At 38.2% G+C, this 24,432-nt stretch overlaps 3 protein-coding genes across 3 annotated transcripts; 2 read left to right on the top strand and 1 right to left on the bottom strand.

The window, feature by feature from the left end:
• The first annotated feature begins 533 nt into the window (after positions 1-533).
• Positions 534-5,829, top strand: ISPF (isoprenoid F). The gene is made up of 3 exons (XM_059588068.2): positions 534-924; positions 1,254-1,384; positions 5,407-5,829. Exons 1-3 carry the CDS (start codon positions 615-617, stop codon positions 5,638-5,640), a joined length of 675 nt encoding a protein of 224 aa, XP_059444051.2. The 5' UTR covers positions 534-614; the 3' UTR covers positions 5,641-5,829.
• A 5,141-nt stretch (positions 5,830-10,970) lies between these two features.
• ACS6 (1-aminocyclopropane-1-carboxylic acid (acc) synthase 6) lies at positions 10,971-14,297 on the top strand. Its single transcript, XM_059586444.2, has 4 exons — positions 10,971-11,401; positions 11,557-11,688; positions 11,799-11,959; positions 12,980-14,297. Exons 1-4 carry the CDS (start codon positions 11,231-11,233, stop codon positions 13,983-13,985), a joined length of 1,470 nt encoding a protein of 489 aa, XP_059442427.2. The 5' UTR covers positions 10,971-11,230; the 3' UTR covers positions 13,986-14,297.
• An 8,390-nt stretch (positions 14,298-22,687) lies between these two features.
• LOC148586803 (uncharacterized) lies at positions 22,688-24,156 on the bottom strand. Its single transcript, XM_088514344.1, has 2 exons — positions 24,067-24,156; positions 22,688-23,296 (listed from the first exon to the last, which is right to left on the bottom strand). The coding sequence occupies exons 1-2, from the start codon at positions 24,154-24,156 to the stop codon at positions 22,688-22,690; spliced, it is 699 nt and encodes a 232-aa protein (XP_088370470.1).
• Positions 24,157-24,432: the final 276 nt, after the last annotated feature.

The following is a 24,432-nucleotide window of genomic DNA, read 5'->3' as shown; positions in this document are numbered from 1 at the left end:
TTTATCATATAAATTTCATAACGGTTTACATGGTGTAATTTAAGTGAGTTTCTTTTTGTTATTTCTAAGTGGCTAACTTCGCAAACATAATGGATAAGGATCCTCATTTTAAAATTATGTGAATTCAGATAATCCTATGTTTTGAACGGTTTGAAAAGTGCTACTTATTAAAAATATGATATTTTACCAATGAAAATACGTTCTTTTGTTTTATGTTGTAGAAAAGCTTTGAGTCAAAGTTAATTCTAAAGAACCCATTTGAGAAGAATTTTTTATTTATTTTATTGTCTTGGTAACATGTTACATTTTTAATTAATAACATTTTTCAAACTGTTGGATGAAATTCATGAAAATTTTAAAATCTACAATTTCTTAAAAATAAAAAAATTGTAAGAAATCCTCGGCAGTTACGTGTCACTGCCCAAGGGTAAGAGGAGGGATCCCGTCCACTTCATACGGCTTTTCAACACCTTTTGGAAAAGAAAAACATGGGAATATGCGATTTAACTTCACTTGGAGACAAATCCTTTAAAAACACTCGTTTTACAAGTGTTTAGCGGAAACCGCGTACACCCGTACTCTCAGTTGTGTCCCAAAGCTTTCTTCAAAATCCAATGGCCATGGCAGCACCTCGACTCTCTGCCTCTCCAATCCCTCGAAAGCCACTCTTTCTGCCCGCTCACTCCCACTCTTTCCCTCTCTCACGCCTCTCTATCCGACCAACAACAGTTAGGCCTTCCGTGTCGGCCGCCGCAACTTCCGCCTTCGAAGTCGGGCAGGCCCCACTGTCGGTTACTCCCTCCAAAGCCTTGCCCTTTCGGGTCGGGCATGGGTTTGACCTCCACCGGTTGGAGCCTGGGTACCCTCTGATCATCGGTGGGATTGACATACCCCACGATAAAGGCTGCGAGGCTCATTCGGATGGTAATTTCATTAAATTCTGATTTTGGGCACTTTTGGTTTACAAATTTTGTGATTCTAAATTATGGGTTTTCGTTATTTTATTAAAATTTCTTGGTGTTGAAGTGTGTTGGTGAAGCCTGAAGGTGGCGATTTTCTTTTGTATTTATTTATATTGTTGTGTTGTTGTTGTTATGGAATTTGGATAATTCATTAAGAAATTTTGTGATTGTAAATTTTGGGTTTTCATGATTTTCTTATTACTTTTTCATGGAATTGAAGTATGTTGGTGAAGGTGCTGATTTCTTTTGTACTTATTTCTATTGTTATTGCTGTTGGTGGTGGTGGTGCAGGGGATGTATTGCTGCATTGTGTCGTTGATGCGATTTTGGGTGCTTTGGGGCTTCCTGATATCGGGCAGATATTTCCTGATAACGATCCTAAGTGGAAGGGAGCACCATCTTCAGTTTTCATCAAAGAAGCTGTGAGTTTTTTATTTTTATTTTATTTTTTTAAAATGTAGTTATGGGGCATGTTCAGAACTTCATTATGGATATATTTTGTATTTTTTTTTAATGTCGGAAATCATTTCACTTTTGATAATTGCAAATTCGTGCGAAACACTTTTACAGACTTCACAACGTTAAATGGTTTGGAAAAAGCAAGCATGAATATTTGTGTTGTTGGTAAAGTACTAGACCGTTTGCAATATGAATCTTAAGGACACATTTGATACCCGGAATAAACTTCCAAAATGATATAGCTATTCCGTGGGAATGACTATTCATTTTATGTGGGAATATCACATAAATTCTAAATTTAGTCAACAGCCCTCCATTAACCCAAATCAAACTAAACGTTCCTATCACTCATGCTGGATCCCCAATGCTCCACCTGCCTGAGAGAGCGAAAGTGTCTTGCATTTTGTGCAGCTTTGAAGCTATGGATGAGAATTCAGCAATCATGGATGTGGGTCTGCTTCAAACTCTAAATTTCCGCTTCGCCGATCAAAAATTTTCTTCAGAAGGTGTTTTTGGCTGGAGTTTCAATATGGGTTTGCTTCAAAATTTGCAATTTCGCAATATTCAGCACCAGCCACCAGATCATTTTGAAAAAGCCTGGTTTCATTGTTGGGTTCAGTGTAGTTTCCTTTTACTCTCTCAAATGGCGCTTCTCGGTCCACTAGAGTTGCAGTGTCGGGTTGGGGGGGAGGATCACTTTGTTTTGTTTTAAGCAAAGGAAGGAGCACCAAATTCAATGTAATTATATCCATTTAAAATACTCAACATTGTAGTTTGTTTTTGATTTTTTAATGGTTATTCTGCAGTTCCTTCAGATGGCTCAAATGAAAAAGCAATTTGTTTTATTGTTTAATTCCAAATGTTAACAATCAAATTGGGTTTCATTTACATCATAATGTCTTCTTCTTTGAAAGTTTTTTGTGCACGTTTGGGTTTCATTGGGTTTCATTTGTGCTAGTGTTTGCGCTTCAAAGTTTTTGGTACTGCTTTGAAGCTTATGAGTGATTTGACTTTCTTTGACCATTCAAAAAGCGGTATTTCTTTGTTGAAGCTTTTCTAGGCTATGATTTTTTGTCATTTTTATGCCTATCAGCTCCTATTTAAGTATTTCTTGTAGCTTACATGGATATCTAAGTTTGTACTCGTTTGATTTTGATATTCCCCCGACGAGGATGAAGGTAGACTTTTCTTGGTGCTAAGTTACTAGTCAAGGAATGATTTTTCCAATCCCTCTCTCTTTTTTCTTGTCTCTTGCTTTCTTCGTGGTTACTTGATTTTCTTGTTGGAGTGTTTAAAACCTGAAGAGAAATTTTTGTTGGGGGGGTTTGAATTGAGCTTTGAGAGTATATTAGGTTCACTTTTGTCATAATTTTGCTTTCTTTGTGGGTTTTTGGCTCTGTGTTCTGCGGAGTAGAATCTGGTGGGAGATTTCAGACTTGTCATTTGGTATAATTCAAGAGTCTGATCATGGGATTTGAAGGAGTTTTAGGTTTCTTTGGAGCTGATTGAGTCTGGGTTTTGGTGGTTGGACTGAGCGACGAAAAGGGTATGTTTTTCTGCTTCTGAATCTTAGCTCTATAGGGGTTTTGTTCTATGGTTGTATCAGTGTGAATAATTCAGGGTTGTTTTGAGCTTGAATGTTGAGGTTCTGGGTTTTGCTTTGAAGCTTGATTTTTGAAAGTTTTGGGTTTTGGGTTTTGTTTTTGATTTTTTTTTTTTTTTTTTTTTCTTTTTCCTTTTCACTTTGCGGGTATATGAGAGAAAACTTATTTGGTTTGCTGAAACAGTTGGTGATTGAGGTTGATTACACGAAAGATTGCTAGTGTTTGTGATTCAAAGTTTTTGTTACTACTTTGAAGCTTATGAGCGATTTGACTTGGTGTGATCATTTCAAAAGCGATATTTCTTTGTTGAAGCTTTTATGGGCTTTGTTGCATTCAAATTTAGTTAGATTACATCTTATCATTTTGTATTATAATCAATTCATTTTCAATTTTAAGGGTGTTTCAGAAAATTTGATTATAATATGATTTCATTCACAAGCAGCATATTGCACTCTACCAAACACTGGAATACATATTCAGGGTTCCCTAAGGGTTTGAATTTGGTGAATTTTAGTTAGTGGTACTGTTAAACATATTAAACTATGATTTAGTGTAGCTCAAAGCATTTTACTTCTCATGACGTATTCTCCAACCCTGCATAAGCTCAGATGGTCTAGTATATATATACTTTTCAGATGGTTGTTATTAAATATCTATAGGACAACACCTCGTCACCAGTGTATTATGTAGAATTTAGAATGTAATACAGATTTGGGTACCATGCAATTATGCTGCCGAATCTTGTTTGATAAATTTGAGAATATTATAGGGTTGAATTTAAATGTTAAAGCTTCAACCTTGAGATAACTATCATAGCAGAAATGGAGATAGATATAGAGTCGGGATAAGATCATAAGAGTCGTGTTTTTTCAAATGTATTTGTAAGTACTAAAATTAGAGGACATTATGCCCGCCTTACTATATTTAAAATAGCGGTTGAACCCTCAGGAGTTACATTCGTAACTTAATGGTCTGTTCAGATGGTAATGTACTGCAACCAGGAAGAGAAAGACTGATAGCAACAACTCAACTGGATGAGCCATCTCTTATTTAAAGGATCGTGGCAACATGTACCGTTCCAACTACTTGGGAAAAAATGGCCACAACAAGAGACGTACTACTAGTATGTGATGATGAAAACTATGGGACTAACATATTGGATAAGATATAGTCTCGCAGTCCACTGTATTTTGAAGTCAAGTGGCACCTCTACCTTTTGGAAAAGGAAGGTCTTGGGTTCAACCATGGGGAGGAATGGAATTGAGTAGGGGGAGGACTATCCCCTGCACTGCACTGTGGCGTATTATTAACATGTGAGAAAGTAGAAAAAAGAAGCATAACCATTCTATTTTTTCGATGAATAAGAAATTTCATTAAGAACACAGCTCATAAACAGAGCAACTCCTCAAACACAGTTACAACCCTTATAAAGGCTGATAAGACCAACCAAAAACAGGGAAAAACAACTCCTCAAACATACAAGCCCCTTACAAAGACTCAATAAAACAACCAAAGCATGGAAAACACAGCCTACATGCCAACATTACACAAGCATATCAGTAGGTAAATTCCACAAAGAGCACAAAGAAAGATTTTCTTTAGTTCTAGGAAACCTTCCTTTCCCAACCATTCTAGCTCTAACCTCCCACAGATTTTTTTTTCAAAATCTGATCTTCAGTGCTTGGTGTACCAGCATGTCTAAGATCATTTCTGGTGCGCCAAAAATTGTACACAGTAGACCCAAGAACCAGACGACATAACAAACAGTGAAGAGATTTTTTTCCCCCAATTATTACAGCCTAGCTGCATAAGATTATCCCAGATCATAGGAGGCTGCTCAATTCTGCAACGAAACATGCAGAAATTCCATATTCTGGAGTTAAAACTGCACTCAAAAAAGAGGCGATCACGAGTTTCCAATTGGCTATGGCAGAAACTGCATTGCACCTCACCCTTATAGAAAGCATAACTATTCTAGCTAACTAGTATATATAGGATTTGATCAAAATGAATCACGAACATTCCGAACTTAATTCAAAATCTGTCAGCTGGTAGCATATCACAACTGAATAAAACAAAGGCTATATTCATAGTTGAGGTCTTTATTGCAGGAGTGCTGTTGGTTTCATAAATGACAATGTGGTTTAATAATTTGTCATGGGAAATTTTCTCTTTTTAATCGTAATCATGTTTTTGACTGTCAATCTTATATACCACACTTGAAGTTGTGCTCCAGTTTGCCGTGTAAGAAAGTTCTTTTATTTTCTGGAGTTTGTTTGGAAGATGGGTGGATATTCCACAACATATTTCATTCATGGCAGTTAAAACTTAAAATTGAATTTTCTTGTCAAGCTTATTCTCTTTGGTATGATTCATTTCAGGTGAAACTCATGCATGAGGCTGGTTATGAACTTGGAAACTTAGATGCAACTTTGATTCTTCAAAGACCTAAAGTAAGCCCGCACAAGGAGGCTATCAAGGCAAACTTGTCTGCTCTGCTTGGAGCAGACCCTGCTGTTGTAAATCTGAAAGCAAAAACTCATGAGAAGGTTGACAGCCTTGGAGAGAATCGGAGTATTGCAGCTCACACTGTGGTTCTTCTTATGAGGAAATAAAAAGGTGCCAACAAATAGCGTCTATATAGAAGTGTAAAATATTGTATGTTTTTAGCATCGCTATATACTGCTTATAGAGATACAATTGTTTGGCTGTCAAAACCAACACATTTGGTTGGAGTAGAATATTGGTGCAGTTAGTCTCTAGTTAAGGTTGGTTATGTTATACTTGATGGGAATTTACTTCAAGTAGATTCGGATCCTTAGCAATTTACTACTTGGAATCCGAGCAGCAAGTGTGGAAGAGCCCTTATGGGGGGGCCCGTCTGTTCTAACAGAAGCCGGGCTGTCCGATACCTATTTGGGCAAGTGGGCCCCCATAGAGGCTTTCTCACATTCATCATCCAGATTGCCAGAGATATCTCTATCCTCTATTTTGTGTGAGTTATTCCTAAAATTGGTCAAGATTTTTGATGTCTATCTCTTTATCTGGAAAACTTGATGAAATCATCTTTTATTGGGGAGAAGCTTTGGTCTAAAATAATATAATTTAAGTTTTTCCATGTGGTTAACATTTTGACCAAGATCAGTCATGAACAGGCACATAAATACATAATTGTTTAAAACAAGATCCACATGAGAAACTTGCCTAGTTTTGAATTCAAACGTATTGCCATAGAATGTGTCTTCAATTTTGATGTCTTCAAAACATGTATCAAAATTCTTTGTTGACAATTGTAAATGATGCGCAGATCTTTATGCTCATAGTGGTTGAAAATCTACTCAGAGTCTTAAATTTTTTTTTATTTCCTCGAAGTTGAGGAGGCGTACAGCCCTAAAAAATAGTTCTTTGACTAGACATGACTATTTGTATCAGACATCATTTTTGAACCCTTAATTTCAGCTTCTTTTTTTTTTTTTTTTTTTTTTTTTGGCTTCTTAAAAGGACAAAAATTTACTAGAAACTCATCTAATAAAGTGATACACACCCCTTAACATGTGAGAAACACATGTTTTTTTTAATAATGTGTGGTTCTCACATTTTTTTTTTAATAGTCATGAGACACATGTCATTTTGTTATGTTAGATGAGTTTGTATAAATTTGAGACAAACCGGTTTGTGGCAAATTTTTGTCCCTTAAAAAATATATTTAATACCCTTAATTTTCAATTTTATTTTTTATTTCCTTTTAATATTTTATTTTTTTAATGACATGAGTTTACCCTGTTTATTCCAAGACTTCTGTTAGCATTTTGTCAATTTTTACTGGTGAAAAATTATTCTTTCACTTAGACCTTTCCAATCTCTCTCTCTAAAAAAATAAAATCATTAAAAAAATTAATAGAAATGTTTATCAAAGTGTTGAATGAGACCAAGATATGAAAGCTCAACCTAAAATTTTAAATTTAGATCTTAAAAATAAAATAAGGTAAATTACATGAGGGACCAAATATATATATATATATATATTTTTTGACATGTCCACACAATAGGAGGAATTTGAACTAGTGACTTTTGCTTCATGAGGTGTGATCCCAAGTCGATTGAGCTACCTCTTGGAGACAATAAGGTGAAGTACAAGAGGGATTAAATATATTCTCCCAAAGTTTTTATTTATTTATTTATTTTTTTTTTAAATTTTTTTGGTGACATATTCTCCCTAGGAGTTATACCTTTTACGGTTGCTGGAAAAATATTATAGAAAAAGAGAAACTTACGATACTGGGACCTTTACCAAAATATAGAGGGAGTAGGTGAAAATGGTTAGAAAGTTTGAAGCCTTATCCACGATACATTGTCGGTTATGTTGACTAAATTATTCTCCAAAAACAAATTTTTAAAAATCAAACTTTTTATCTATCAGATGAGATGGCAGTGCCAAATGCATCCTAACAAACGTAATTATAATTTTCAGTTATTGTGTGGTTGATTAGATAGGCTAAGGGCTTGTTTGGAATTGTGTTTGAGGGTAATAAAAATGCGTTTAACACTAAAAAAATTCGTTTGAAGAAAAAAGTAGTCGTTCGGTAAAAAAATTAAAAGCGCTTTAAGAGTGTAAAAAATGGCAAAAATACACTTTTGACAAAAGTTTAAAATGTTTTTTTTATCTTAAAAGCTTTATTTCTCAAACACAATATCAAGTCGATAGGTTGAATTATTATTTATTTATTTATTTCTAATATGTATAATAATATATCATTTTAATAGATTGGATTAAACCTAAGTTGGAGAAAAAATTTTATGGTTTAAAACCTAATCCTAGTAAGAGTCGTACCCTTGCTGAAAGCCGAATCCAAATTTTTTTGCATCTCTTCCTAAATGGATGGGAATATTGCTAAGTGAGCTGTATGGACTAGAAGTTTCAACGTCCACGTGTAAAAGAGAAAGAAAAAAAGAAACGTATGACTTTTGACAAAAACAATAAGAATTTTTTCAACTGAGTGGAACATAACCAGAAAGAGGGGGTTGAACGGTTCTCGTCTGACCAAGACAATTTAGATTCTGACTAACTCATTCTTCCGCCACCCACATGCTCAACAGAACTTTCATAAGAGATATTTGAATTATAATCAAACATGTATATGGTTTCTGATGTTATTCAGTATACTGTTGTACAATTGTCACATTAAATAACGTGACAGCAAAATCAATTTTTGTATTAACATATGCAAAAAATAAAAAAAAAGGAAATCAATGGCTGATTTGTTATATGATAATTGCACAGCGGTACAAAAGTTTCGACAGGTAAGATATAAAGTTAAAACCCTGATGCAACATATGGTTTGGAATTTGGACAAAAGAGATATAAACCTAAAACCTACCTTAATTAGTTCTACGAACACCAGTCGTCCTTTGATTTCTTGACCGAATCGACCAAGTACATCCATGGTTAAAAACATGCATAAGTCATTTATTTCACCAAATGCAATGCAAAATGGCCACATCATTTGGCGGTGCAGCAGCTAAACTATACCAAAAATCATTTCGTATTGGGAAAATTTTACTTTTTGTTAACGTAGTGTTTTATTTTTTTTATGTTTTATTTTTTTCCTGTTTACTTTAAGTTGTTTGTTAAGGATAAAAATTCGGTGCATTTACATCGTCTTATTGCGCTGCAATAGGGCAAGGTATATGTGAATGCAGTGAAAAGCTCTTGAGCATGCAGGGCCGAGCTACTTGAGTACTTGTTTGAGCAAGTGAAACCCTCCCTTCAACTCACGTACACCTATTTTATTACACTATAATAAGATAAGGGTATTTGTACTAGATCTTAATCCGTTTGTTAATATATTTGTTTTAAGAACATAAACAAAAGTTAAAAAAAAAAAAAAAAAAAAACAAAAACAAAAATACAAACATAGACTTAGACTTGTAGTGTCTCACAGAAAGTGGAACTCTGAATTAGGAGCAAAAAATATGGGGCCAGCAGTAGTTGGAAATTCTAGATGGAGCACAAGAAAATTGAGGTCTTCAATTTTTATTCCTTGCAGAAGAAAAACAAAATAAGCATTTGATGAATAAGGTACTTGTAATGTTTGTGCCGTTGATCAGTCTTTGCATAGGACCACAAGGCCCACAACCTTAGCTGTCTAGGGCACCTAAGTCTTCCATGACCCCACCTATTTGGATTTACTCTCACATGAAGCTACTTGAGTACCTAGACCCCACCTATTTAGATTATTCAAGCATTTTATAGAATGAATTTGGTTTTTGATCTTTCTGCCTTTTTTACCCTATGTCAGTATTTCTTATTTATAATAATAAAGAGATTATTTTGTTTACAAGATTAATATATAATCGATAGAAACCTAATTCTATATAAATTGTTTTTGAGAGATAGTTTACTTCAATTCTTATTCTTACAAGAGTTTCTGTTTGATCAAAGATCCTTTGTCATTATCTTTATCACAATCCGTTATATGTGATTTATCCAGTCCAATATGCCCGAACAAGTGAGGGCCCTAATAAACTCTTATATGAAGCTATTTTATTGCGGGATCACTATTTGCTCATACTTCACTTGTTTGAACAGGTACTCAAGCAACCTAGACCCCACCTAATTATTAGACGGACACAATTTTTTTTTTTTTTAAAAATTGGTTTGGAGAAAATTTCTTTCAACCTACTTTAATAAATGACAAGTGTCATTCAACATTTTTGGGTTTTTAAAAAATTAGTGTTTGGGTTTCTAAATTAGTGGAATAACAATAAATGACTATTAAAATATTAAAAAAATATGAAAAATGACATTTGACACTTATTAAATTGGGTTGAATGAAATTTTCTCCAAATGAAATTTCTATCCTTATTAAATTGCTTGAGCATCTATTTGTAGGGACGGAGTCAATACGTAAATGAGAAATATAATAAGATAGGAGGCCAAAGCATGAATAAAAAAATATTAAAATTGAAGATTAAATTGATATATATATATAGAAAATAAGATTAATCCATTGAGTATTAAAAAAATAAAAAAAGAATAAGATAAGAAACAAAATATTATTTGTTTCTTAATATATTTCAATTTTCAACTTAAACATCTATCAAAATAAAACCCGAAATAAAATCTTAACAAAAGAAAAAAGGGTCAAGTGTAATGATATAAGAATGACTAGAGTCCTCATTGAATCCTCTCAAATGTGATGTAACTTTTAAAATCACCAATAGATCAAAGTTTAATAACGATAGTCTCAAATTTAATGATGATTTTAAAATCATCATATTTCTACTTGCAAGAACAAATTAGTCTCTATCTGTTTCCTATGTGTAGAGAATATGTTTAAAAAATTGCAAAAAATGTCTCATAGCAGACTCTCTACATGAGCCTCAACCATGAGAATTGCTACAGTGGAACCCAAAGTATAATGTTCTACTATTGTAATCCTTATGATTATTAAAATAAAATAAAAAACGTTTATCTTTCTTCTCTACTCTCTCCTCTTACAACTTTCTCCTCTCTCATCTCATATATATATATATATATATAATGAAAAAAAAAAAAATTAATGATATAAGTAATGATTAAGGAAATCTATTGAGGTGTATTTTGACATATAGAAATAAAAAGTAATTTGAGTCCTTAAATATAAAAAATTGATGAAAAATATGCTGAAAATGCCCTAAACTAGCACCGGACGCTGCCCACCACGGATCATTGTCGGTTGTATTAGCAGTTATTTTCCAATATTATTATACTTGATTGTAAAGAACGTAGGCCATGATGCGATGGGATGACGTTTATGTTTCATCTGGGACCCGATATTGACGTATTTTGTGGGCAACACGCTTTAATTTAACCCCAATAAATAAAAATTACATTGGAAATAAATTTTAAGGCGCACACCAATTAATGCTCACCAGATTTTCAAACCCTGTACGTATATTTGTATCCTTCATGGAAACTTCATCTTGTTTCTGGTCTACTCGTTTCTCTTTTTTCTAAAGAAAAAACCTGGAAAATCACAGGCAGCAACAGAGTACTACGTACGCCACTATAAATAAGCACAAAGGGAAGTTGTGTTTATCTAACCCTTCACAAACTTTCTGAGTCAAGCAAATAAGCACGACTGCTCTCTCTCCTTTCTTCCCCATAGAAGTGTTAATTTCCATCTTGATAGATTAATTTCTTGCTGCATTTCTCAAAGATTAATGGGGTTCATGAACAGTAATGAACAGGAACTGCTGTCTAAGATGGCAACAGGCAATGGGCATGGCGAAAATTCTTCATACTTTGAAGGTTGGAAGGCGTTTGATAATGATCCATTTCATCCCACCAAGAACCCTCAAGGGGTTATCCAAATGGGTCTTGCAGAAAATCAGGTAAAAATGCTTATAACCTTTCTTAATTAAGTACTATTATTCATTATATATATATATATATATATATATATATATATATATATATATATATATATATATTTGAAGCAGAAAGTCAGCTGTATTAATCATGGGTTTGTTTTGTCTTGAATGTGCAGCTTTGTTTTAATTTGACTGAAGAGTGGATTCTGAATAACCCACAAGCTTCCATCTGCACCCCAGAAGGAGTAAATGAATTCAGAGATATAGCAATCTTTCAGGATTATCATGGCTTGCCAGAGTTCAGAAATGTATGGAACACATTCCATCTCTCTCTCTGTCTGTCTCTACAATATTATCAGATTGAATAATCAAGATTATTTTTATGTATATTAACAAGATATATATTTGGAACCAACAGGCTGTTGCCAACTTTATGGCAAAAACAAGAGGAAACAGAGTCAGATTCGACCCTGATCGCATCGTTATGAGTGGAGGAGCAACCGGAGCTCAGGAGATGATTGCCTTTAGCTTGGCTGACCCGGGGGAGGCATTCCTTGTACCAACACCTTATTATCCAGGGTACTATAAGAGATCCCACTTCAATTTTTCTACTTCTTTTTATGCTTTATTGTTTTTCTTTCTAATGAAAATTAAAAAAAATAAAAATAAAAATAAATTGATAAAATAAATGTTAAGTTAGGTGCATATTTGATGGCTTTAAAAGCTTTAGTTTGACTTGGTAATTAATTGGGTCTGGTTTTCTTCGTATACCATGACTCTTGACCTTTGCTAGCTGCTGTCTTCCACACCTACCCACATTAATTATGAAATCTACTTTGATCAATATAAATTAACTTAAAGAGATGATATTTAGTCAACCAGACCGATGGCAACATCTCCGGCTCTTAAAGTCACCACCTAAGCACCAGGCTCAACTTTAGATTTCCGACAGTTTTATTCTCTCGTTTGTTAGCAATTTAGACAATAAATATAAATAACTGAACAAGTTTTAGGCTGTTTGTACTTTTATTTGGACAAATGAGTTTAATATCGACTCTCATATTTATTGTTCGAATTAATTTAAATAATAAATTAGTGGGGATCCGGATCCAACAAGTTGAATGATTGGTGGGGGCATGATCACATCCAATTTGCAGTGGTCCTCAAGTAAAGGGTTTACTCTCATACAAACCTCCAAACCAATTTTTGACAAAAAATCGGAAGATACTAGAGGAAAATGATCAGCCCCATCTTCCTCGAAGAAAAGCCTCTTGTTCTCAATTTTGAGCCAATTAGCATTAGTCCAAGATCCAGAAAAAAAAAATTGTAGTTGACTGATAGCACCACTTGAGTCAAAGGGTAAAGAATTTTCTTTTCAAAATGCCTGTAACAGTCAAAACAATGAGGGAAGCAATTACGCACTGATGGTTAAACGGTCAATAATTTGGATTAGTCAATGACAAAGAAAAGTATTTGAATTTAATATGGTTCCAAATTTTTACATAGATATATGCAAGACCTCTAGAAACATACAAAACATATAATTAATCTCTATATATGCAGGAGAAATGCTAAAACAATTTGGGTTTTTTATTGCAGTTTTGATCGGGATTTGAGATGGAGAACAGGAGTACAACTCCTTCCAGTAGTCTGTGAAAGCTCTAACAATTTCAAGGTGACAAGAGAAGCTTTGGAAGCTGCCTATGAGAGAGCTGAAATGGAAAACATCAGAGTAAAGGGCTTGCTGATTACCAACCCATCAAACCCTCTTGGCACTATATTAGACAGACAGACTCTAATAGAACTTGTAAGCTTCATCAATGAGAAGAGCATCCACTTGATCTGTGATGAAATATATGCTGCAACTGTCTTCAGCCAGCCTGGTTTCGTAAGCATATCTGAGATTCTAGAGGAAGAAAAGGAAATGGCGTGCAACCTTGATCTCATCCACATTGTTTATAGTCTTTCAAAGGACATGGGGTTCCCTGGATTTAGAGTTGGGATTGTCTATTCATACAACGATGCTGTAGTACAATGTTGTCGTAAAATGTCAAGTTTCGGGCTGGTTTCCTCACAAACACAACATCTGATTGCATCTATGCTGTCGGATGATGCTTTTGTCGACAGATTTATCTCAGAGAGTGCTGAAAGGTTGGAAAGTAGGTATAAGTTCTTCACTTGCCCTCTTGCTCAAGTAGGCATTGATTGTTTGAAGAGCAATGCAGGCCTGTTTGTGTGGATGGATTTGCGTCACCTGCTAAAAAACAAGACATTTGAAGCAGAGATGGAGCTGTGGCAGGTGATAATAAATGAAGTTAAGCTCAACGTTTCTCCTGGTGCTTCTTTTCACTGCTCAGAGCCAGGGTGGTTCAGGGTTTGCTTTGCTAACATGGATGACAGCACCATGGGAGTTGCTTTGAATAGAATCCAAACCTTTGTGCATAAAAATAAGGATGTCAGAAATCCCATTAAGAGAAAGCATTGGAACAGCAATCTTAGACTCAGCCTTAAAAGTAAAAGAGTGGATGATATCATGATGGGACAGAGCATGCGGTCTCCTCACTCTCCTATACCTCAATCACCTCTTGTTCGAGCCAGGACTTAGCCGTAAAAGACAGTGACTTTGCACCATTAATAGGCAACTTCCTAGATAAAGGCTGACACATTCTTTAATTTATTTTAAGTCAGGCAAAATAGTTGGGCAGAAAAATTGTTAGCTCCTGTTAACATAAGGTGTGTTTAGTGGTGCTTTCGTTCTAATGGGGATATGATGGTTTCAGCATCCCCCAGCTTCTGTTTCTTTCCTCAGTGCATTTTTTCTTTTTTCACATTCCAAGTGGGGGTGTAAAAAGTTGTTTGTATTTTCTAAGAAATTTCTTTGTAAGCATTCATTAAATTTGTAATGTTTGTTTGTTTGTTTTTTTTTTGTCGAATGAGATTAAAGACTCTTCGAATGTGATTTTTTTTTTTTTTAATGATAAATGATGATTTGATCGCCTTAAATTAAGGGATTATTTACCTCACTCTCACTCTCCCTCTCATACTCTCTAATGTTTATTTTTTTGATGTTAAACTAAAAACTATCATTGAATTTTTTATTAATTAATTACTACTAAATTTTGGACTCAATAGTTTTTTTAGTGCGTGGTCCGTGTATTTGTAGTGGATTCGGCTTGGGTTTGGGTACTATCACAACGGCCCATAATATAAACAAGTAGGAGCCAAACCAAAAGATACCACCAGCACGGGATGGTTTCCAACAACCAACAACATGGGTTGAGTAATCAAATTCACATTTGCTCCTAATTTTTATATATCTATTGATAGCTAAGTTTGGATACTTGTTTTTTAACAAGTAATTGCCCCAAATGGATTCACTTTCAGGATAGCCCAGGACCTAAAAATTCAAAAATCAAATCCAATCGGCCAGTCCACCTCAAGATAGGATTTCCGACAATCACCAACATCAACTGGGTAATTAGAATCTCAATTATACCACCAACGGCTAGAAAATTCCTAATCTTACCAAACAAGAGAAGAGTACCCAACCGTTGGATTTTGCATCCATCCTACGGTCTGATTTCAATAAAGAATTAGACCGTTGGGCATTCTTTAAAATTCAAAACTCTGAAGATAAATAGAAAGCTCAGAGCTAGGGTGAGGGAGAGAGGGAGAGAGAGAGAGAGAGGGAGAGAGAGATTATGGCATTTGGGGTGGACGAGGTGGCGTCTCCAAGTGTTTCTGTCATCGATGTTGTCGAGCTTTGGAGGAGTTTTTGGCTATGACGCCCAAGAACAAGAACAAGAACAAGAAAAGGAAATGGCCTCAAGAGCTATTGTTCCTCTGCAACTGCAACATCCCGGAGGGAGGAGGTACTTCCAATTCCTTTTTGGGTTTCGACCCCATCTCTGTTGGTTTGCATTTTCTATCTGTTAGTTTTTCTATCTGTTACTAACACATAAATGTATATACTAATGAAGGTGATCAGTTGTCAATTGCAAAGGAGACAGGCCGAAGCCGAAGACAAGTAGGCTCAATTTGCTGCATCCATAACATACATAGTATGCTAACAAAAGGTTTGGAACAATTGGATCAGATGGCATCATTTCCATCACACCAGGTCTGCATCCCCTAATTGCCAAATTTGTTGCTTAGATAGATATATGTGCATAAAAATGATTATTGACCTTCATATTATTTCTAAAGGAAACATTAATTTAGTCTTCATTCTTATTACTAATGATAGAGTTGAAGCATTCATATTGCAAATGCACAATGTCAATAAAGCATTTATGTTATGCATATGTATTCTGCGGTTGTCCAGACTGATTATTGCTTAGATAAAGGATTATTTTCCCGGTTATATGCTCTGGGATCTGAGTAATATTTCAGTTCTGCGGGATCTTTGTTTGATGCAATTTATTATAGCTTGTTATTTACGGCAGTGTGTTCTAGCTTTTCTTTAATTCTTGGAGAACTCTTTTTGGTTTTCTACTGTTTCAGTATCATTGGTGTTTTAAGGTTTGTTGCTTCTTTAATCTATGTTTGTTGCTGACTTTCTGCTCTTCCCATTGCAATATGTTATTATTGTTTGATGCTAATAAAATAAAAAATCCTTTCTTTTATGAAGAAGTTCATAAAGCTAGAATATTAAATGTGAAATAATAAAATAGACACAAAGTGATTCGATCAACGACCTATATTCATAGATAAAGCCCAAAGAGCAATATTATGTTCTTATTGTTTGATTTTTTTACAATACATGACACTCCTATGTATACGAGAATTAGGGTAGATAAGTTTGGTAATGTAATCAAACTATCAAATCTAATTACAATAAAATCAATCAATCAGATTTAATTTGTCAAATCTGATTATAGGAGATTACAATTAATTACAATATTCTCTAACAATTTTCACCCAACTTCTGTCTCTTCTCAATTTATCTTCCTTCTCTGCTCTCTTGTTTTGCTCCTCTGTTTCCTCTCTTCTCTCTTTATCTCTCTATTCTTTCTTTTTCAGCTTCTTTTAGTCCTCCCTTTTTATCAATTTCCCTCTCTCACTCTGTGATCCTAATCAAAATTTTTCTTTCTGTTCTTCCACCCCCCCCCCCCCCCCCCTTTTTTTTTTATCAAAATTCCCTCTCACTCTATGCTTTCTCCTTCCCTCTCTCACTGTGTTAATCCTAATAAAAAAAATTTCCTTCCTTTCTCTCAGCCTGTTGTTTTGCTCATCTATTTCCCTTTTCTTTCACCCATCTTCTCGCTCTCCTCTCTTCTCGGTTTCTCTTCCTTTCGTCTCCTTTCGCTCCTCTGTTCTTTTTTTTTTCCACCTTCTCTCTTGTTCTCTATTTCTTTCTTTTCTCCATTTTCCTTCTCAATTTTTTTTCCCTTTTATTTCACCTAGCTTCTCTCTCTCTCCTTCTTTTTTTTCTCTTCTTCTTTTTTCCAGCTTCTTTCTCTCTTGTTCCAATTTCCCTCTCTGCTGTGACGCTAATCAAAAATTTTGTTTCCTTCCTTTCTCTCATTACGTCATTTTGCTCTTTTTTTTTTTTTCTTCTCTCTCCTCTTTTCTCTCATTTTGCTCTTTCCTGTTTTTTTTTTTTTCGTGCTTTCGTGCTTCTTCTATCTGGTTTTCTATTTCTTTCTTTCTCAGATTCTTTCGTTGGTCTCTTTTTATCAAATTCCCTCTCAATTTGGGCTTTCTCCTTCCCGCTGTCACTTTGTGATGCTAATAAAAAAAAAAAAAAAAAGAATTTCCTTCTTTTCTCTCATTCCGTCGTTTTGCTCATCTATTTCCTTTTTTTTTTTTTTCACCCATCTTCTCGCTCTCCTCTCAGTAGTAGACTTTTCGATCCTCCACAAAAAGATTTTTCGGTAATGTCGATGGGATGAGTGTGGCTAAGGGTAGGCAACAAGCATCAAGGGAAATTCTATCTGGGGTTGCTTAAGCAGCCAAACATAAAATTGCTAAGATGAGCTTGTGATAGGCAAGTTGACCCTTGGCTACTATTGGGTCGACCGGAGGGCGTGGACCATTGGGCGTCCTCGGTCAGTTACCAACAAGCCCTTGATTAAAAAAGGGTAGGATTGGATGACCTCTTAAAATCACTCTGTTTGTTTTGCTATAAAATGATTTACGGAAAATGATTCTTATTTTCACAGTAAACCATTTTTCCGACTTTGAGCATCTCATTTTCAAATTGGCACGGACTCTCCCAAGACCCGCTCAGACCTACTCGGAACTTGATCGGGACTCGCTCAGGACCCCGCAGAACTTGCTCGGAACTCGCCCGATAGCCACCCAAAACTTGACCGGGACCCGACCCACCGGGACCTGACCCACTGCGACCTGCCCGGAACCCGCCCTGGATTTGACTGAGACCCACTTAGGACCCGCCCAGGACCCTCTTGGGACCCGACCAGCCCTGCATGGGACCCGACCAGCCCTGCATGGGACCCGATCGAACCCGCCAAGACCCACTAGGGACTTGCCTGTGACCTTGGACCTAGGCATTCCAGCAAGGGACTCGCAAGTCCCTTGCTGGGACTCGCCCAAGGGCCTTGGACCTCGCCGAGACCTACTCGGGACTTGACCGGGCTTGCCCGTGACCTTGCTGGAATGCCTAGGTCCTGCCTGGGACCTCACCGACCTCGTTGAGACCTGCCCCCGGAGCTGACTGGACCTGCCAGGCACACACCTAGGACTCGACTGGACCTACTAGAGACTTGACCAGGACCTCGCTTAGACTCTCTCTTTAGGACTTGCCCGTACCAGACCGAACTTGCCCAGTATCTCGCTAGGACTCGCCCAGGACCCAACTGGACTTGCCTGGGACCACACCGAGACTTGATCGGGACTCGCCCAAGACCCGCTTGGGACTCAACTGGACATGCCAAGGACCCCGTCAGAACCTGCTCAGAACCCGCAAAGGACTTGATCGATACCTGCCCGAGACCCAACCAAACCTGCTCGGGGACCCACCCGAACCTGCCCGTGACCCTACCGGACCTGCCTAGGACTCCGCAGGGACCTAATTGGGACCTGTTCGAACCTGCCTGGGACTCGCCTGGGACCCAATCAGACCTGCTCGGGACCTTGCCAAGACTTGCCCAAGACCTGCCCTGGGCTTGATAGAAAACCGCCTATGACCCTTCCGTAACTCGCCTGGGACCTGACTGGACTTGCTTGGGACCCAACCAGACTTGCCTGGGACCCACCCTAGACTTGACCGAGACACGTTTTGGACCTGTCGGGACTTGCCTAGCACCAGCTTGAGACTTGACAGGGACTTGCCCAAGACCCGCCTAGGACATGATCGGACCCGACCGGACCTACCTAGGACTTCATCGAGACCCGCTTGGGACCCGACCGGACTTGCCTGGGACCCGCCCTAGACTTGACCGAGACCTGCGCGAGACCCGATCGGACCTACCTTGGACCTGACCGGACCTTCCTTCACAGGACCCGCCTTGGACTTATCCGAGACCTGCCTGGGACCTACCCGGGACTTGACAGGGTCCCGATCAGACCTGCTCGAGACCTGCCCAGGACACTCTTGGACTTGACTGGTACCTCGTCGGGACCTGCCCAGGACTAGACCGAGACTCGCCTAGGACCTGCCTGGGACCCAATCAGACCTGTCAGAATGCGCCTGGGACCCGCCTGGGACCCGACCGTACTTGCTAGGGACCTGACCGGGACTTGCCCGAGACTCGACTAGACTGCCCGAGACCTCACTGCCCGGGATTTGATCGGGACTTGCCCAAGACCCACTTGGGACACGACTGGACCTGCCTAGGACCTCACCGGGTGTAATACGCCGGTTTACAAGGAATGGTTAAGAGATTTATAAAGGACCCAGTTTTATGACAAGAACCCATGCCCACATTTGCAACCTAAAAATCCTTAGACATTTTGAAGCACTAATCCGAACTTAACCTTTTTTGACTGAACGTACGCCAGGGTTACCGAACGTACGCTACTGTTTCTAGTAGAGGACGTACGCAGGGGGACCACCCGGATGTATGCTAACAATAGTACATTGGGGACCATCTAGACGTACATTGGGGGCAAACCCCTGGATAATACCTGGACGTACGATGAACCCTTTTACCCAATGTGTAATAGTACCGAACATCCGCTACTTTTCAAAATATTTGGTGAACGCCTCTAGCTTTTCCTCTCTATAAATACCCCCCCTAACATCCCCAACCCGATAGGGCTAGGTCTACACTTTATTTTCTTATTTTCTTTCTTTAATAATGCAAAGATCTTGTTACAATTTTGGTATCAGAGCAAAGGTTATAAGGTTCTGCAGACTTTTCAAAAAATAAAATAAATAATAATAATAATAATAATAATAATAATAATAATGAATTAAATTTGGGGTAATGGGAAGCCACATTTTGGTCAGGTAGAGTCAGTTGTTGTAGTCACTACTAGATAATACAAGATTCTTGTCTAAGTTGTTTAATGGTTGTTATATTATCGATTGTGAAGAAATGACGTCCCCAACTCACAATAACCAAGATAGCAACACTGAGTTCAACGACTCTAGGAGTGGAGAAAATGCTATCATCAACCATGAGTTAAACCCTATAACAGCGTTGGCAACTTAGCTTGTGAACCTGCTAGACAACGCCCAACGCGGGAAAGGATCCACTGGCGAAGAACAACAAGGATGCACGTTCGAAAGGTTTCGTCGGCAGCAACCCCCTACCTTTGAAGGAAATATGGGTGCAAAAGCTGCGGAAAACTGGTTTCTGCAAACAGAAAGGCTGCTAAAGGTGATGGACTGCGTTGATAATAAGATGGTTAGGTATGCTACTTACCTCCTAAGTGATCAAGCAAATCGGTGGTGGGAAACCAAGGAGGCACAAGTACGCAGCCGGCTAGGACTAAAGGAAGAGGGTCCCATTCCCTAGGAAGAATTCAAGAAGGAATTTTATGAACGATTATTTCCTCCGACAGTTCGACAAGCGAGGGCCCAGGAATTTACGGACCTAGTTCAAGGGTTAATGACAGTAGAGCAATATGCTTCCAAATTCATCGAGCTATCACGATTTGCCCCTTATCTCGTGTCGACAGGAGAGCTAGAAGCAAGGAAGTTTGAAGAGGTCTACAACCAAGCGTTATGAACCTTGTGGTAGGACTCCAGATTGGAAACTTATCAAACCTCGTCAACAAAGCTGCGATAATCGAGCAAACCCAGAATGCAAATTTGGGGTATTCCAACCAAAATGCAAATTCAGGGTATTCCCACCGGAGGAAAAGAAATGTCCCACAATGGAACCACTCTCCTAACCAGAATGCAAATTCAGGGTATTCCCACCAGAGGAAAAGAAATGTCCCACAATGGAACCACTCAGGAGAGCAACCCAGTAAGAAGAGATTTTACCAAACCCCATAGAGAAATTTTACACCACAACAATTCTGTCAACAAGGAAATAGTGGTCAACGTGCATCATGTCAGAAATGTGGGAAGCTTCATACCGGGAACTGTCTGTTTGGGCAGCCAGTATGTTACAGATGCGGGAAATCTGGACACTTCCTAAGAGATTGTAAAGCTCCTGCAAACAACCCAAGTGATCAGAAACGCCTTAAGGAACAGAAGAACCATACAACTGCTCGGGTTTATGCTCTAACGCCTGGTGATGCATCAGCGTCCAATGAAGTGGTGGCAGGTACCCTCCCTATTTCTAATGGTGTAGCTTCCGTTCTTTTTGATCATGGAGCAACGCACTCATTTGTGTCATACTCCTTTGCTAAAACATGTAACCTAAAGTTAGAATCATTAGATGTAAGCCTATTAGTTGCTACCCCAGTAGGAAAGACAGTCGTATGTACCTCGGTAGACGGTAGTTAGACGTTGTCTTGTGTCGATTAAAGGTCATGTCATGCTAGAAAATTTTGTAATATTCGAGATGAGCGGGTTTGATGTGATCTTAGGGATGGATTGGCTATCCATGTACCATGCGTGCATGGATTGTTTCCACAAGGAGGTAATATTTAGATTGTCAGGAAAAGAAGAGTCCAAATTTTATGGAAATCGAACTATCAACACGCCGAAGTTGATATCCACATTGGATGCAACTCGATTAATCAAGATGGGCTGTTTAGGATTTTTGGCATGCGTGACCGAGGTGAAAGCGGAAGCAAAAATTGAAGAGATACCTGTTGTACGGGAATTCACAGACGTTTTCCTGGATGAATTGTCGGGAATGCCTCCCAATAGGGAAATTGAATTCACTATAGACCTACTACCAGGCACCATACCCATATCCAAGGCTCATTCTCGCGGAGCTCAAGGATCAACTACAGGAACTACTCGACAAAGGTTTTATTCGTCCGAGTGTATCACCGTGGGGAGCACCTGTTCTATTTGTCATGATGGATCTATGAGATTATGTATTGACTATAGGGAATTGAATAAGGTTACAATCAAGAATAAATACCCGCTCCCGAGGATTGATGATCTCTTCGATCAACTCCAAGGGTTGCAAGTATTCTCTAAGATTGACCTTCGTTCCAGTTATCATCAACTCAAAATTCGGGAGGAGGACGTGCGAAAGTCAGCGTTTCGGACAAGGTACGGACATTATGAATTCTTAGTAATGTCTTTCGCTTTAACTAACGCTCCAGCTGCATTTATGGACATAATGAATCGAGTATTTCGAGAACTTGTTGACCGATGTGTGATAGTATTTATCGACGACATCTTAATTTATTCAAATACTCGGGAGGAAAACAAAGAGCACTGGTGTTGGACATCTTGAGGAAGCAACAACTTTATGCGAAGTTCAAAAAGTGTAAATTTTGGTTAGACAATGTGGCTTTCTTGGGACATGTTGTCACTAAGGGTAAGAGCTCTATTTATAGGAAAAACCAAATACTATTCTACCTTCCATTTACAATAGAATTGTTAATTGATTTTTCCTATAAATAGAGCTCCCTCGGTTTTTCCTACCTCCCGAGTCTTTAAATAAATTAAGAAGTCGTCAATAAATACTACCACACACTACCACACATCGTTCAACAAGTTCTCGAAATACTCGATTCATCATGTCCATAAATGTAGTTGGAGCATTAGTTAAACCCGAAAGACATTACTAAGAATTCATATTGTCCGTACCTTGTCCGAAACGTTGACTTTTTTGCACGTCCTCCTCCCAAATTTTGTGTTGATGATAACCGGAACGAAGGTCAGTCTTAGAGAATACTTGTGACCCTTGGAGTTGATTGAAGAGGGTCATCAATCCTCGGGAGCGGGTATTTATTCTTGATTGTAACCTTATTCAATTCTCTTTAGTCAATACATAATCTCATAGATCCATCCTTCTTTTTCACAAATAGAACAAGTTCTCCCCACGGTGATACACTCGGACGAATAAAACCTTTGTCGAGTAGTTCCTGTAGTTGATCCTTGAGCTCTGCGAGTTCTTGTGGTGCCATCCGATAAGGAGCCTTGGATATGGGTGCGCCTGGTAGTAGGTCTATAGTGAATTCGATTTCCCTGTTGGGAGGCAGTCCTGGCAATTCATTCAGGAAAACGTTTGTGAATTCCTGCACAACAGGTATCTCTTCAATTTTTGCTTCTGCTTTCTCCTCTGTCATGCATGCCAAAAATCCTAAACAGCTCTTCTTGATTAATCGAGTTGCATGCAGTGCGGATATCAACTTCGGCGCGTTAATAGTTCGATCTTCATAAAATTTGAACTCTTCGATCTTCATAAAATTTCTCGACGGTCTAAATATTACCTCCTTGTGGAAACAATCCACGCACGCATGGTACATGGATAGCCAATCCATCCCTAAGATCACATCAAACCCGCTCATCTCGAATATTACAAGATTTGCTAGCATGACACGACCTTTAATCGACACAGGACAGTACCGAGGTACAGAGTGTCTTTCCTACCAGGGTAGCAACTGATAGGCTTACATCTAATGATTCTTGCTTTAGGTAATGGAATATGAAACAAATGAGTGTGTTGCTCCAGGATCAAAAAGAACGGAAGCTACACCATTAGAAATAGGGAGGAATAAGGAGGGTACTTGCCACCACTTCATTGGACGCTGATGTATCACCAGCATAAACCCGAGCAGTTGCATGGTTCTTCTATTCCTCAAGGAATTTCTGACCACTTGGGTTGTTCGCAGGAGCTTTGCAATCTATTAGGAAATGCCCAAACAGACAGTTCCCACATTTCTGACATGGTGCATGTTGACCACCATTTCCTTGTTGACGGGATTGTTGTGGTGTAAAATTTCTTTGTGGGGTTTGGTGAATTCTCTTCTTACTGGGTTGCTCTCCTGAGTGGTTCCATTGTGGGACATTTCTCTTCCTCTGGTTGGAATACCCCGAATTTGCATTCTGGTTGGAATACCCCGAATTTGCATTCTGGGTCTGCTCGATTATTGCATCTTTGTGGACGGGGTCTGTTAAGTTTCCAATCTGGAGTCCTACCACAAGGTTCTCATAACGCGTGGTCGCAGACTTCTTTCATACTTCCTTGCTTCTAGCTCTCCTGTCGACACGAGATAAGGGGCAAATCGTGATAGTTTGAGGAATTTGGCAGCATATTGCTCTACCGTCATTGACCTTTGAACTAGGTCCGTAATTTCTTCTTGAATTCTTCCCAGGGAATGGGACCCTCTTCCTTTAGTCCTAGCTGGCTTCATACTTGTGCCTCCTTGGTTTCCCACAACCGATTTGCTTGATCACTTAGGAGGTAAGTAGCATACCTAACCATCTTATTATCAGCGCAGTCCATCTTATTAGGAGGTAAGTAGCATACCTAACCATCTTATTATCACCTTTTAGCAGCCTTTCTGTTTGTAGAAACCAATTTTCCGCAATTTCTACACCCACATTTCCTTCAAAGGTAGGGGGTTGCTGCCGACGAAACCTTTCGAACGTGGATCCTTTCCCGCATCGGGCATCGTCGAGCCGGTTCACAAGCTGAGTTGCCAACGCTGTTATCTTGGTTATTGTGAGTCGGGGACGTCATTTCTTCACAATCGATAATATAACAACCATTAAACAACTT

The sequence above is a fragment of the Corylus avellana genome, chromosome 3 (genome assembly GCF_965113065.1).
Source record: "Corylus avellana chromosome 3, dhCorAvel1.hap1.2, whole genome shotgun sequence".
Lineage (NCBI taxonomy): Eukaryota > Viridiplantae > Streptophyta > Magnoliopsida > Fagales > Betulaceae > Corylus > Corylus avellana.
Note: the sequence above shows the minus strand (reverse complement) of the source record. Positions and strands in the feature narration are given on the sequence as shown.

What these genes read in the sequence shown, in the direction of transcription:
- ISPF (XM_059588068.2), top strand. Translation starts at nt 615, where the DNA reads ATGGCCATGGCAGCACCTCGACTCTCTGCCTCTCCAATCCCTCGAAAG. An exon ending in CTGCGAGGCTCATTCGGATG is followed by an intron (nt 925 to 1,253) that starts GTAATTTCATTA and finishes GTGGTGGTGCAG; the next exon opens with GGGATGTATTGCTGCATTGT. An exon ending in CAGTTTTCATCAAAGAAGCT is followed by an intron (nt 1,385 to 5,406) that starts GTGAGTTTTTTA and finishes GATTCATTTCAG; the next exon opens with GTGAAACTCATGCATGAGGC.
- ACS6 (XM_059586444.2), top strand. Translation starts at nt 11,231, where the DNA reads ATGGGGTTCATGAACAGTAATGAACAGGAACTGCTGTCTAAGATGGCA. An exon ending in TGGGTCTTGCAGAAAATCAG is followed by an intron (nt 11,402 to 11,556) that starts GTAAAAATGCTT and finishes TTGAATGTGCAG; the next exon opens with CTTTGTTTTAATTTGACTGA. An exon ending in GCTTGCCAGAGTTCAGAAAT is followed by an intron (nt 11,689 to 11,798) that starts GTATGGAACACA and finishes TGGAACCAACAG; the next exon opens with GCTGTTGCCAACTTTATGGC.
- LOC148586803 (XM_088514344.1), bottom strand. Translation starts at nt 24,156, where the DNA reads ATGGACTGCGCTGATAATAAGATGGTTAGGTATGCTACTTACCTCCTA. An exon ending in GGGAAACCAAGGAGGCACAA is followed by an intron (nt 23,297 to 24,066) that starts GTATGAAGCCAG and finishes CTACCCTGGTAG; the next exon opens with GAAAGACACTCTGTACCTCG.